The sequence below is a fragment of the Brachycentrus maculatus genome, unplaced genomic scaffold (genome assembly GCF_059751285.1).
Source record: "Brachycentrus maculatus isolate JH-2025_06_01 unplaced genomic scaffold, ASM5975128v1 h1tg000064l, whole genome shotgun sequence".
Classification (NCBI taxonomy): Eukaryota; Metazoa; Arthropoda; class Insecta; order Trichoptera; family Brachycentridae; genus Brachycentrus; species Brachycentrus maculatus.
The window spans coordinates 1163304-1177703 of NW_028280818.1; the positions used below are offsets into that span (position 1 = coordinate 1163304).

General features: G+C 34.7%; 1 protein-coding gene across 1 annotated transcript in view; it reads right to left on the reverse strand.

Moving 5' to 3' along the window:
- Positions 1-344: 344 nt before the first annotated feature.
- The window catches only part of LOC148311482 (uncharacterized), a 32058-nt gene continuing 18002 nt past the window's right edge, over positions 345-14400 (reverse strand). The window contains exon 4 of the mRNA XM_088256576.1: positions 345-838. Within this exon, the coding sequence (XP_088112702.1) occupies positions 345-838 (494 nt within the window). The remainder of the gene's footprint in view (positions 839-14400) is intronic.

Consider the following 14400-nt stretch of genomic DNA (forward strand, 5'->3'; position numbering starts at 1 on the left):
AACACATCACAAACATCCAGACTAATTTAATAAACATTCTTCAATTCACCTTGCAACTGGTGGGAATCGAACCCACCACGCCACATTGTTGCAGTCAAGCATCCCCCTAACTACGCCACAGCGCCTGTATTATCGATTATTTTATGAGTACATTTCATATCATATTTTCAAAAAATTATGTAGCTCCAAAAATTCTGTCAAAATATTGTGGAATGCCTCTATGGAAATGGTAATTCAGTTTTTGGGATAAATGCGCCATTGCTCTATTTAAATGCGTAAAAAAATGTATCTAAAGATCTAGTCGTGATTGGAATAATCTAACTGTGGACAGTTCTCCGCAGAGGCTATACCTTGGGCGGGTCTCCTCTGTTAGAGTCTTCGCTCGACGTAAAGGTACTCGACGTGTCGATGCCGGAGTCCTTGGTGGCAGAATCCTGCGAACCCTGCCTGTCGCACTCCCAGCGCACGGTGGCCCAGCCGTGGGCCAGCTGCGAGTCCCTCGCCCTCCTGGGAAACGTCTGACTGCCCTCTTGTCCGTCGAACCGGACGGTCTTTTTTCTCCGCTCCGTAAACCTCCTGCTGTCGGCTGAATCCTCCCACCCGTACGAGCCTTCTCTCGCCCCCTTGTCTCTGTACATGGCCAGGTCATCGCGGAAGTCGTACGAGTACCCGAAGCGGTGTCCCGCAAGGCCGCGGTCTGGGTCCAGCTCGGGCGGCCGGTAAAGCTTTCCTTCGTTGTCATTGATCATCGCGGCGTGGCGATCGGACAGATTGTAATAGTTTTTCGATGTCACCGAGTCGATGGCCGAGGAGTGCAGTGAACCGTTCTCTAGTTTCCCTATTAGGCCAAAAGAAAACACTGTGGATGTAAAACGGCGGCGCTTGGGAGACATTGTACAGCGAGGAGGGTGTCACTCGTCTAAAACGCACTGCCGTACGTAGTTCGAGACGAAACATGTGATTACGAGCATTCATCACCAAAGACAACGTACAACGTCCACTGCAATCCCAACAAATATTCATCTAACACCGAAACACATATTGAAATGGATGCAGTCAAGGTATCATTCAGAGCTGTTTTCTTGCAAGACACAAAGACCAATCGATATGGAAACACCACACACGCAAAAGCAAAAAAGAAGAGTTACCGTTCAGCAATGTTAGATTGATAGGATAACAAAATCATACTTTGGTGCATCGTCAAGTTACAACATCTAGAAGTAGTAAAACAAGAGTTCTTTCTCGCTTTTGCATGCAGACAGACATCAAATATTGACCGATATCGAGCCCCAGTCGCGTGATGCTCAAAACGTTAACAAATGTATTAAAACTTGATCCAAATATAAAAATGAAACACTTGTATAAGACCACTTTTGAGTTTATTCATGTAAACACGATTAGTTTTGAAAACTACAGATATTTTCATCAACAGATGAAAATACAAGCGTTATTTTCACCTATTTTACTTTGATTTAGCTTAACCCTTTCCGGTCCCCCAAAATTAAAAAAAAAATCTAGGTAGACAGTTACATTCCAATTGGAAGAAACATTTTGTCCTCTGCTCCACATACTGTTGATACGAGTGACAAAAATGTAAGCTTGGAATTTAAATAAATAATACTAATGATGAAAAAAATGTCGAATAACATCCGACATGGGACCTAAGAGCAAAAAATCAATGTCGAATGAGATTCGACATTGGACCAGTAAGGGTTAATTGTTTTATTTTTAAGTCTATTTATTACATTACCTTTACATTACAATCATCAATTTAATAAATAAAATAAAACATATTTTGTTCAGCGTACTCTCTCCCTAAATACGAGTACTACACTCTATTAGAAAGGTAACTTTTTACTGAAATATTGTATGTATGAAATATTACGTTCTTTGTGCTTTAACTATGGTTATAAATTAGTGTCCGCCTCCGTAGTGTAATGGTCAGCACGCTCGGCTACCGTTCTAGAGGTCCCGGGTTCGATTCCCAAGGGGGGTAAAATAAATATAAGTGATTTTTTCACTGTAATATTTATTCAATACTACCCTGGACTGGTACCTGAAGCAGAGGGCTGATCACCTTTCCTTCATATGTAAACGATCAAGATAACACTGCGTTTATATGATGCAGTGCCCTATGCACCATTGGGGTGTGGATAAGGGTTTTATTATTATTATTATAAATTAATTGTAATAAAAAAAGGTGATAAGAACATATGTAGTTGTCGAAACTAGTCGTATTTACATTAATAAACTCAAAAGTGGTCTTATACAAGTGTTTCATTTTTAGATTAAAAATCCGGAATGAGTCAAAATATCGGCCAAGGAAGGATAGAAATAGAAGAAAAGGATAAAAGAGAGAAATAAAGTAACCAGGATAGCAGATAGAGCATAAGACAGTTTGTATTATGTGGGCGAAAGGAGCATTCCATTAGCCAAATATCGAGACAGACATTTAAACAACCCAGCTGAAATATTAATAAGTAAAAAAATACACATTAACGGCAAATTTATCAAAAGGATGCGTCCCACCGGAACATTCACAGAACACTTCTCTCACCGCTAGGAACTTTTTTATCTTTTCGTCTAAAATCGCCTGCTGCTGGAGCCGGGCATGATCCAGCTTGATCTTATTCCTTATTTCTGTAAAAGACAACATTGGAAATGTACTTTGGGACGAGACGGGAGTCAGGGGAAGAGTCAACGTTACACCAATTCGTACAAAACACGTGATACTTCAACAAAACAATGATGGGTCACTATTAAATTACATAGAAAACAGGAGATATACAACCATATATAAGTTTGAAAAATCAAATAAAAACTAATACTCACCGTTTGCAGAATATCCTGAAATATAATTTGATTACGTCACAAGAAAACTGTAACAAATGAATCCTGAAAACAGCCAATGTAATGAGGAAACGTTTCATGAAAAAATACAAATTTCAAAGCAGTATTCGCTACTCTAGTTCTAACTTTGGGATTGAGGACACATTTGCGAGACTTTTGCGTATAACAATATACATATCTATGTATTTTTTTAAACTGTACAAATTTTAGACACTGCCCGCAGAAGTCTAGCAAAGAAATGCACTAAAGGCGTTGGCATGATACCACAAAAATGGTAATTCTATCATAGCTATGTATAATATAATGAAAATAAATAGTAACAAAGCCTAATTGGTGCAGCTAAATGTTACCGGGAGCAACAATCGTCGAAAAACACAAATATGTTTAAACAAAATGAACGACAACAAAAAATAAAACTATTTTTAATAGATACCCACGAATTTTCGGTATATTCATTTGTAAAATATCAAAATGTATCAAATGTTCTCTATATTTTTTAAACCGTGTCGTAATCGTTGACATTAACACTTGTACCTAACAATGGCCTGTATAATTTTGTAAACTAGCAAGTGAAACCCATTGGGTTTTTTAATTGAGTAAATAAAAAAAAGACCTGTACCCGAATTTTTGGTATATAAATTTATATATGTTTTAAAGAATATATTTTCTGCAATCTATACTTTTTTATACCGTGTCGTAAACGTTGATATTTAACACTTGTACCTCACAATGGCCTGTATAATTTTGTAAACTAGCAAGTGTTTTTGATACTTAATGGGTTTTTTAACTAATTCTATAAACAAAACATTTGTGAATGAAAATTTTGTATATTCATTTAAAAAGTATCTTTAAAAATATACTATGAACTCTATATTTTTTATACCGTGCCGTAACCGTTAACATTCAACACTTGTACCTTACACAATGGATTGTTTCAATATTGTAAAAATAAACTAGCAAGAGTTTAAAAACTTTCACTCAAGAACAACATGACATTGTTTTTAAGTATAAAAATAAAACAACTGTGTAAGACCACATTTTTGAGTTTATTAATGTAAACAAGAGTAATTTCTAGAACAACAAATGTTCTCATTAATGGGTGAATACAAAAAAAATATATGACGGATTTTATTGCATTTTCACCCGTTGTTCTCGAAACACACATTTGGAGTTCTCGAAACTAGTCGTGTTTACATTAATAAACTCAAAAGTGGTCTTATACAAGTGTTTTCTTATTATATTTCAATCGTCGTGTTATTCAACAAACGTAATGCCAAATCAACAAATAAAATGAGATTGTAGTATCTTTGAACATTGGAAGTAATACTTGGAGCCTAAGAAGCAACATTATTAGCGGTGTTGCATAAGCCGTAAAATTTAGAATCATTTATTTTAGAATCACTATGACGTAAGGTAATTTTCCGAAAAAGTTAGGCAAAAATGTATTAATTTTTTATAAACGGATATTTATATTATTTTTATTTAAACTGCTGTATATTTAAATGTTGTTTTTTATAAATATTTTTGTTATTACTTAAAGTTTACACAAATAATGAACGCACCTTAAAAGTTAAAGTAAATTTACAGTTATATTATTATTTTAAATATGTATCATTTAAATATGCATCACATAAAAATGGGATACATTAATTAAAGCAGTATTTTTACCCACAAAAATGGGATGCATTAATAATTAAAGCAGTATTTTTACCCACCAATATGGGATGCATTTATAACTAAAGCAGTATTTTTACCCACAAAAATGGGATGCACTAATAATTAAAGCAGTATTTTTACCCACAAAAATGGGATGCATTAATAATTAAAGTAGTATTTTTACCCACGAAAATGGGAAGCATTAATAATTAAAAAAGTATTTTTACCCACAAAAATGGGATGCATTAATAATAAAACAGTATTTTTACCCACAAAAATGGGATGCATCAATAATTAAAACAGTATTTTCACCCACAAAAATGGGAAGCATTAATAATTAAAGCAGTATTTTTACCCACAAAACTGGGAAGCATTAATAATTAAAACAGTATTTTTACCCACAAAAATGGGAAGCATTAATAATTAAAACAGTATTTTTACCCACAAAAATGGGATGCATTAATAATTAAAGCAGTATTTTTACCCACGAAAATGGGAAGCATTAATAATTAAAGCAGTATTTTTATCCACAAAAATGGGATGCATTCATTATAGAAGTTTTTTTTTCAATATTGTAAAATCTGTGAAAATAATATAGTAGAGATATTGTAAATAAAACAACTGGTCAAATATAAAAAGACATTTAAAATACAAATAACGTTTTCTCTTTTTATTTGTAAACAATCAAACATTGTTTAAAAATAAAAAGGGAAACAGTTTTCCCTATTCCGACAAAGATGGCTATTTTGAACTCACATGTCCTTCAAACCCTTATCAGCACCCTAATGGTACATACGGCACTGCATCATATAAACGCAGTGTTGTCTTGATCGTTAACACATGAAGGAAAGGTGATCCCTCCGCTTACTCCGGTCCAGGGTAATATTAAATAAATACTCGTATTAGATTGAAAAAAATATACTTATTTGACCCCAGCCCTGGGAATCGAACCCGGGACCTCCGGAACGGTAGCCAAGCGTGCTGACCATGACACTACGGAGGAGGTGGATATGTCAAAAATTTGATTGATATATCTAGAAGTTCCAAAAATTTTGTATAATTTTCCTATTTTTTTCTGACTTCTGTCCGATGTTAATATATATATAACTCATTTGAACGTCTATCAAACTGAGAAAGACAATTCATTATGAAATGTTGTATTAAGTTATTCATCGTTTCAAATAAACGACGACCGTGTCACATTGCGTCCATTAATTAGATTGAAGAATTGGTGTCCGGAATGCAACAATAAATTACTCACTCTGAGCGCCTTGTTGTAGGCAAATTGCATAGCAGGATGCTATGCAATTTGCCGACCGCAGGAGTTTTTATTTTTATTTTCATGCCACACGTTGCGCGGGCAATACAAACTGTAAATTATTTCTTCTCCTAACGCTTATCTGAACAAAATAGTGCATAGGGCACTGCATTAATTCAACAAAGTTTTATTTTAATCCTTGATTACATACATCAATAAAAATATTAAAATCTATAAAAAATAGTAAATAAAAATAATTGGTCAAAAAAGTTTGAAAAAATAGAAAATTATATTTTCATTTAGGCATTCCCTAAGTATTCCATTCCCTAAAATCATTCGGGAAGAATCTTACATACACACCATGAAGGTTCTAGCTAATAAAAAAACTTGGGATGATCAAGTATGGAAACACATGAAACTTTATTTAATTACTACCCTGAAATGAAGGAGTAATATTAGATTATATTAGAGTGAAAAAATCACTTATATTTATTTGCCCCCTCTCCCCTGGGAATCGAACCCGGGACCTCCAGAACGGTAGCTGATCGTGCTGACCATCACACTACGGAGGCGGATAGTTGGTCAGTCGGTCATTAAATCACGTTGAAATTACACAAAGTATTGCTGTCGTGTTGGCCCCTAAGGCATCGCATGTCAGCATTCGTTCTTATCGCCACATTATCAAGTGTACACAAGTCAGAATTTCGACAAAAAATCGTCGAATTCATTCGTCGTGACTTTTCAGTCGGCGCTGCTATTAGCGCTGCATTCACTACGCGCAGTCAGCAGAGGTCACAAGGAGAAACACGTCCCAGTTTTTTTTTCTGAGTAATCACATGAGCTTGTCAAGCTTCGAATCGACACGCGACCAAGGGTGGTGGGTAAATGAAATTGTTCGTGTTGTTTACTAGGCGATCGGGCCGTATCTGCACTTGAAACTTGTAGGAAATATTCATGTATTGCGCTCACTCCTTTCAACAACGTCATATATCAAAAAACTTGATTTTTCAGTAGATCGTTTTTAAAGTTTAAAAATAAAATAACATGTATTAAAAATTAATACCAAGCCACTTATTGAACTTTTTACCCATTATTGACAACCACACTACTCAAATTCTTGGAAGTTCCATACATATGAACCAATTTCGAAACGTTGTTCTTGAATTTGAAGAGTGTGGTTGTCAATTATGGGTAGAATTAGTAAACGTTCCACGTGTGTAAAGTGATCACTTAAACCAGCCTATGACGATCGTCAGCCCCGTAAATGCCCAGACTTCCATATCCTTTTTCATCTTTGATGAAATGTCAAAAATAATATGAAAATTACTCCTGTAATTGGAGATAATCCAGATTTTGTGAACAAGTATTCGGACACACTGAAAATTTTATAACTATGAAGGTATCTAGACCACACTATGGCCGTCTCTATACTGGTGTAACACCACACATATACGAGTGAAGTGTTCAAGTGGTCCCGGCTTGGAGTTTTTGCTTCAAGGCTGCCCACAGACAATAGACATCGTATCGCGAACGGAGGCCCTTAAATTCAATTTCAAGTACGTATAACAAAACGCCATCTTTGCCAAGAGAGAAATTACTTGAACATTTATCAATTAAAATATCTCTTCATTTTTATTATTCACACACAAAAAAATCAGCAGAAAATTATGTTTATAAATTATATATATATAGTAGTCATACAGGAGAAAGTGACTAAGTGCATTTTTTTTACAAAATCGTGATCATTGACTATTTGATATCTTACTAGCTTAATATTGCCCTGAAAAAATCCCAAACTATTTAAAACTTGGAAGTATAATATATTGACTTGTTAAAAATGACTAGCTGCATTGATGTTTATTTTCTTGCCAAACAAAAGTGACTTAAATGGCCCTCCTGAACATTTTACGTTTTATTAGTTGGTCACTTTCTCCTGTACGACTACGATAAAATACGACCATATGACTTCCTCTGAATGCAGATATCCCCTTTTCGCTTAGTGCGTCGGTACCTCGGTTTAAGACGAGGGGGGGTATGTTTAATTCTCATATAAAATGCGTACTATCCGTATTCATTAGGAAATTTGAGCAATTTTGTAAACCAACCCACGCGCGAACGCCGACCTTAGCTTAGCAAATAAAAGTGAAGCATAGTTTACATCGGTAGAATTTTATTCTTCATCTATTTACAACATTTTGAGTTTTTTCAAATAAGTGTTCACCAATCTGGATAATTTCCAATTATAGGAGTTATTTAATTGAAATTGTGTGCGACCCATCGTGGCATTTGGGATTTAAAGTAGGGCGGACACCGTAGTCACAAAAACGGAGTCACGGACGCGCGAAGAGTGTCAGAAATGAAGACTCCATAGAGCATATCTGGCAAGAGTCTACGAGATAGAATAAGGAACACCAGGACAAGGGAAATATGCGAGATGGAAGATGTCGTTAGGTGGGGAAGGCAACGAAGGAGATAATGGTATGCGCGTGTGAGGAGAATGGAACTATCCAGACTCCCTCACATTGCACTGTACGGCCAACCCCAAGAGATGGATTGACAGCTGGGAATCGACATCGCAGGAGGCTAATCCCTCTTAAAAATAGGCAGCAAGGCCTACACTAAGCAGAAGAAGGAGTTATTTTTTTTACATAGGTGAAGAATATGAAAGTCTGGGCAAATGCCTCTAGAGGACTTACGACTGACATAGGCTTCGTTTAGTGATCACTTTACATACATGTAACATTTACCAATTCCACCCATGATTGACAACCACACTACTCGAATTTTTTAACCTTCTAGATATACTATTCAAACTCATGACACCGTATGTGCTGGTTCACAACAGCCATCTACATATGTTGGAATGAGGAAAGCGTTTATTAAGTAGAGACCGAAATGTCCCAAAATGAGAAATAGAAATTACTCATCGAGAATGTTATATATATGACTTATACTTTTGTCCGCCTCCGTAGTGTAATGGTCAGCACGCTCGGCTACCGTTCTGGAGGTCCCGGGTTCGATTCCCAAGGGGGGTAAAATAAATACGAGTGATTTTTTTCACTGTAATATTTATTCAATATTACCCTGGACTGGTACCTGAAGCGGAGGGCTGATCACCTTTCCTTCATGTGTAAACGATCAAGATAACACTGCGTTTATATGATGCAGTGCCCTATGCACCATTGGGTGCGGATAAGGATTTTATTATTATGTATGTAATATGTTTTGAAAAATAAACAAAAAGTTTGATACAAGCCCTAATGTAAAAAGAAATCTACCAGTGTAAACGCTGCTTAGAACGTGGGAGGTATATACGACGGTGGAAAAGTGTGCATATATTACGGACCTGTTATTAACAAAAAACGAGTCTAAAAATAAACTTACCACCAATAAAAAGGTTTGTTTATTTGGCACAAGAAAATATATGTTCGGAGTTGTAAATATAATATAATTTGGATGCATTACGAGGTTCTTGGTATACGTCTGTTTAAGTATTTATTTATTTATTGTCATACACTTTTCTTCATCAAAACTTATAGTCTTTAAAGACTATTGGAGTCAGTTCTCCTCGTCTTCAGGATGTAGGCCCTTCTATCATGGACAGTGTCACCTAGGCCATGCCTTATCTTTCTGTAGCATATCGCTCACTCCTTTCAAGAGCGTCATAAATCAAAAAACTTGATTTTTCAGGAGAGCGTTTTTAAAGTTTAAAAATATAACACAATGTATTAAAAATAAATATCAAGCCACTTATTGAGCTTTTTACTGTGCAACAGATCTTTTAGGTAAAACCTAAAGGTTTTTTCTTTATTTGAAAAATATTTAGTTTATTAAAAAAAAATTAAACAATACATTTTCTTCAAAATGCAAAAACAACATTTTCTGCCCTGTAGCGGGTAAATATTGAGTGAAAAATTTGTCGCTTTTGCTGGGATATAGTACATTTTCTGAGCATTCCGAAAACACGCAAAACTGAAAATTGACGATTTTTGATTTATGACGTTCTTGAAAGGAGTGAGCGATATGTGAACAGGTATTTGAACACACCCAAATATTTTTGATAAATAAATGTATAATAAATAATAATACTTTTTTAATTATTTTTAAAATGGTTGGGTTGTCGTTAGTATCGCTGAATCTGAATCTAGCCTCACTCTATCACAACTTGATTCCTATTTTTAATAGCGAGCCGCTTAGGCCTACGAAAAAAGTATGAAATGGAAATATTTGTATCAATACGCGTATATAAAAAAGCAAAAGTATTTCTTTTTTTTATGAATATATATTTATTTAGCATTTTTTTTAAAAATCATCGCCATAAAAGGTAACGTATCTAACAAATAAGTGAAAATAATATTAACAAAAATTAATTAAATTTGGGTAAATAAGGTGTCGGGTTGTGGTCTCGTGGTTAGTGTCGCGGACTCTTATGTCAGAGTTTCTCTGTTCGAACCCACTCCACCACAAGTTGATACCTAATTCTTATAATGAGCCGCTCAGACTCACAGAAATAGTATGAAATTGAAATATTTGTGTAAATAATAAAAACACAAATATTTTTACTTTAATTTAAAATAAAAAATATAAAAATTGATGTTTAAAAAAAATTAACTGACTAACCTGAGTGACAGTTTAAAATTATCCGATGTGAGAAAAAAATGCATTTTTTTTCAATCACCTTAGAAATAATATCATATTTCGTATCATGCTTCTTTCATGATCACCGTGTTGTTGTATTTTATCGAAAAACACGACCGAAACACTGCTTGAACACATTTCACTTCATTACAAAATACAACACAAATACACTTATTTTATAGACTGTCTTAAAATGAATCAAAAAGGTATTTTAATATAAATATTATCGAAGGAAACATCACTATAAAAGGCAAATTTACTACGAAGAAAACCATGTAGAGTCTGGTTCATTACACCACAGTTTTCATTATTGACTCACCGCTCGCGGGTATTGTTGTATTTCGTCTAAAAAGTGTCAAAACGTAACGTCATATTGGCTAACAACTCACTTTCGACGTTTTTTCGACATAACACAATGTTCTAACACGAGTTTGGAACATTTTCAACCCGGAAAACATGAAAATAATTCGTTGTAACAGGAATGTTTTGGACTTTCCTTGCGAAGCGGTACCGCCAGCGAAGAAAACGCAGCCTTACTGAAAGCTAGATAGATTTCTCTATACTTATTCTCTCTTAAACGTCTCGTAAATTGTGTAGCCTGGGTAGAAAGTTTTCCGGGTGATATCGGCGCCGATTTTCTGGCCCAGGGTTGTTTTCGTGCCTTTCGGCGAGGTGGCGCTTAGGTCGGTTTTTGGATATTAGTTCGTATTTCCGAATGGATCAAACCGTCCGCCAATCAGGGGACGGGAAGGGGTGGAGGGCCATGACGTCACTGGGCCGTGATTCCGCGAGCAGGGATGGCCCATCAGCCTACATTTTCACTATTCGCTATCAACTCGAGAAAATCGCAAAAAAAACTCTAAAAGAATATCGCCCTTACCCATTTATGTTTTTTTTTTAATGTCAACTCAACATAGATGAAGAAGAATATAAGAGTCTGGACATTTAGAGTGATTACTACCGTCTTAGGCGTGTTAAGTGTAAATCACTTTATACAATTCGCTCACTCCTTTCAAGAACGTCATAAATCAAAAAACTTGAATTTTCAGCAGAACGTTTTTAAAGTTTAAAAATATAATACAATGTATTAAAAATAAATATCAAGCCACTTATTTAACTTTTTACTGCGCAACAGATCTTTTTAGGTAAAACATGAATATTTTTTCTCCATTTGAAAAATATTTGGTTTATTTTAAAAAATACTTAAACAATGCCTATTCTTCAAAACGCAAAAACAACACTTTCTGCCCTGTAGCGGGTAAATATTAAGTTAAAAATATGCCGCTTTTGCTGGGATATAGTACATTTCCTGGGCATTCCGAAAACATGCACAACTGAAAAATGACGATTTTTGATATATGACGTTCTTGAAAGGAGTGAGCGAATTGTGACATTCACTTATCCTACTCGTAGTATTCGCTGAGACTGAAGTGGACCTGCAACTAGTCTTGCACGCATTCCATATTGCTAGTCAAAAATACAATATGGCTATATCCGCTACAAAGACCAAGAGCATGGTGTTCTCTCGGATCCCAGTGGGATGTAGCATGACTGTGGATGGCGTGTTGGTAGAGCAGGTGGAAAAGTTTAAATACCTGGCTGTGGACCTGTGTGGTCCAACGGATCTGCGATCCGAAGCGAAGAGGCAAGTAAAATGCGAAAAAATCTGAATGTGTCCCTAATCCGAAAGATTCCCTAATCCAAACTATTCCATAATAATAATAATAAAACCCTTATCCGCACCCCAATGATGCATAGGGCACTGTGTCAAACAAACGCAGTGTTATCTTGATCGTTTACACATGAAGGAAAGGTGATCAGGCCTCCGCTTCAGGTACCAGTCCATGGTATTGAAAGCTGTCCCACCGGATACAGAAGCATCTAGGCTTCCTGACAGATCTGCTTTTGCTAAGCAATTTTTTTTTTTGAACTAAGTTGCGAAATTTATTGAAAAGGTGAAACAACATAAAATTGTATCCCGATTTTACTATGAATTTACATTAAAAAGCTTTCAATATACCTGTCACTGCCAATCTAAATAATACAAGGCTGTAAATCCATCACCAAATTTTCTAGAAGTTCCCCAGTGTAGGCAGTGAAAGGGATTAGTGTTTAGTTCAATTAGTCAGCTAGATCCGATTACGAATCGACGTTGGCCGGTACACAGACGCCCACAACCCCGACCAGCACAGCAGACAGACAGACAGCAGTCAGGTACCAGTCCATGGTAGTATTGAATAAATATTACAGTGAATCGATCACTTATATTTATTTTACCCCCCTTGGGAATCGAACCCGGGACCTCGAAAACGGTAGCCGAACGTGCTGACCACTACACTACGGAGGCGGACAAACTATCCTATAATCCGAACAATTATTCTATTCCGAACTTTTCCCTAATCCGAGGGGCCGTATAAATTTCCTGCCTTAGGTATCATTGAATACACTTCACATCATGACTTCACTTCATCCCCCTAGAAAAACGTCTCCAAAACAATCCACCGTGTGATCTGTACCTCCGTTTGCTGCACGGCCGCATCTCGGTGCAGAGATGGCGCTGGGTCCGCCCTCGGCGCCCCCGCGGGCCGAGGGCGGCGGGCGGGGGGAGGGGGAGGTGGGAGGGAAAGGGAGAGGGGGTAGTGACGTACGTCACTCGGCCAACTAAACTAATATTGTATGTGCCCGGTGCGCCGCCTGGCGGGAAACTGCACAATCGGCGCTTCCAAATTATCTTTACTATACATGTGTATATGTATATGTACTATACTATACACACACACACACACACAAATATATATATATATATATATATATATATATATATATATATATATATATATATATATATATATATATATATATATATATATATATATATATATATATATATATATATATATATATATATATATATATATATATATATATATATATATATATATATATATATATATATATATATATATATATATATATATATATATATATATATATATATATATATATATATATATATATATATATATATATATATATATATATATATATATATATATATATATATATATATATATATATATATATATATATATATATATATAACGTGGTAATATTTTTCTTTTGTAAATCGAGTGTAAATAATATGTAAAGTGGGTATAATAATAAAATAAACAATGTGTTGCTTTGTAATTAAAGAAACGACAATAAAAGTTTATTCTCAATTAATCTTTACAATAATTTTGATATCTATCTGATTCTGACAGTTAATAATATTATCGGAAGTCTTTTGTTTTATTCTGAGCGACGCTTGCGACATCTGGTGGTAGAACTGTTTTATGTAGGTACTATTTGTAAGTACTTAATAAAATGTATAGGTAGGTACCTAGTTATTTTATTACATATATATATATATATATATATGTATATATATTTGTCCGCCTCCGTAGTGTAATGGTCAGCACGCTCGGCTACCGTTCTGGAGGTCCCGGGTTCGATTCCCAAGGGGGGTAAAATAAATATAAGTTATTTTTTCACTGTAATATTTATTCAATATTATTACCCTGGACTGGTACCTGAAGCGGAGGGCTGATCACCTTTCCTTCATGTGTAAACGATCAAGATAACACTGTGTTTATATGACGCAGTGCCCTATGCATCATTGGGGTGCGGATAAGGGTTTTATTATTATTTATTATATAATATATATATATATATATATATATATATATATATATATATATATATATATATATATATACAATATATATATATATATATATATATATATATATATATATATATATATATATATATATATGTGTATGTATATACATACATATATATATATATATATATATATATATATATATATATATATATATATATATATATATATATATATATATATACATTAATAATAATTCGATTTAAGGGTTGTTCGTAATCTGTTAAAGGTTTTTAAGTACATAAATTTCATCTAAAAACGATTTTCAAATATT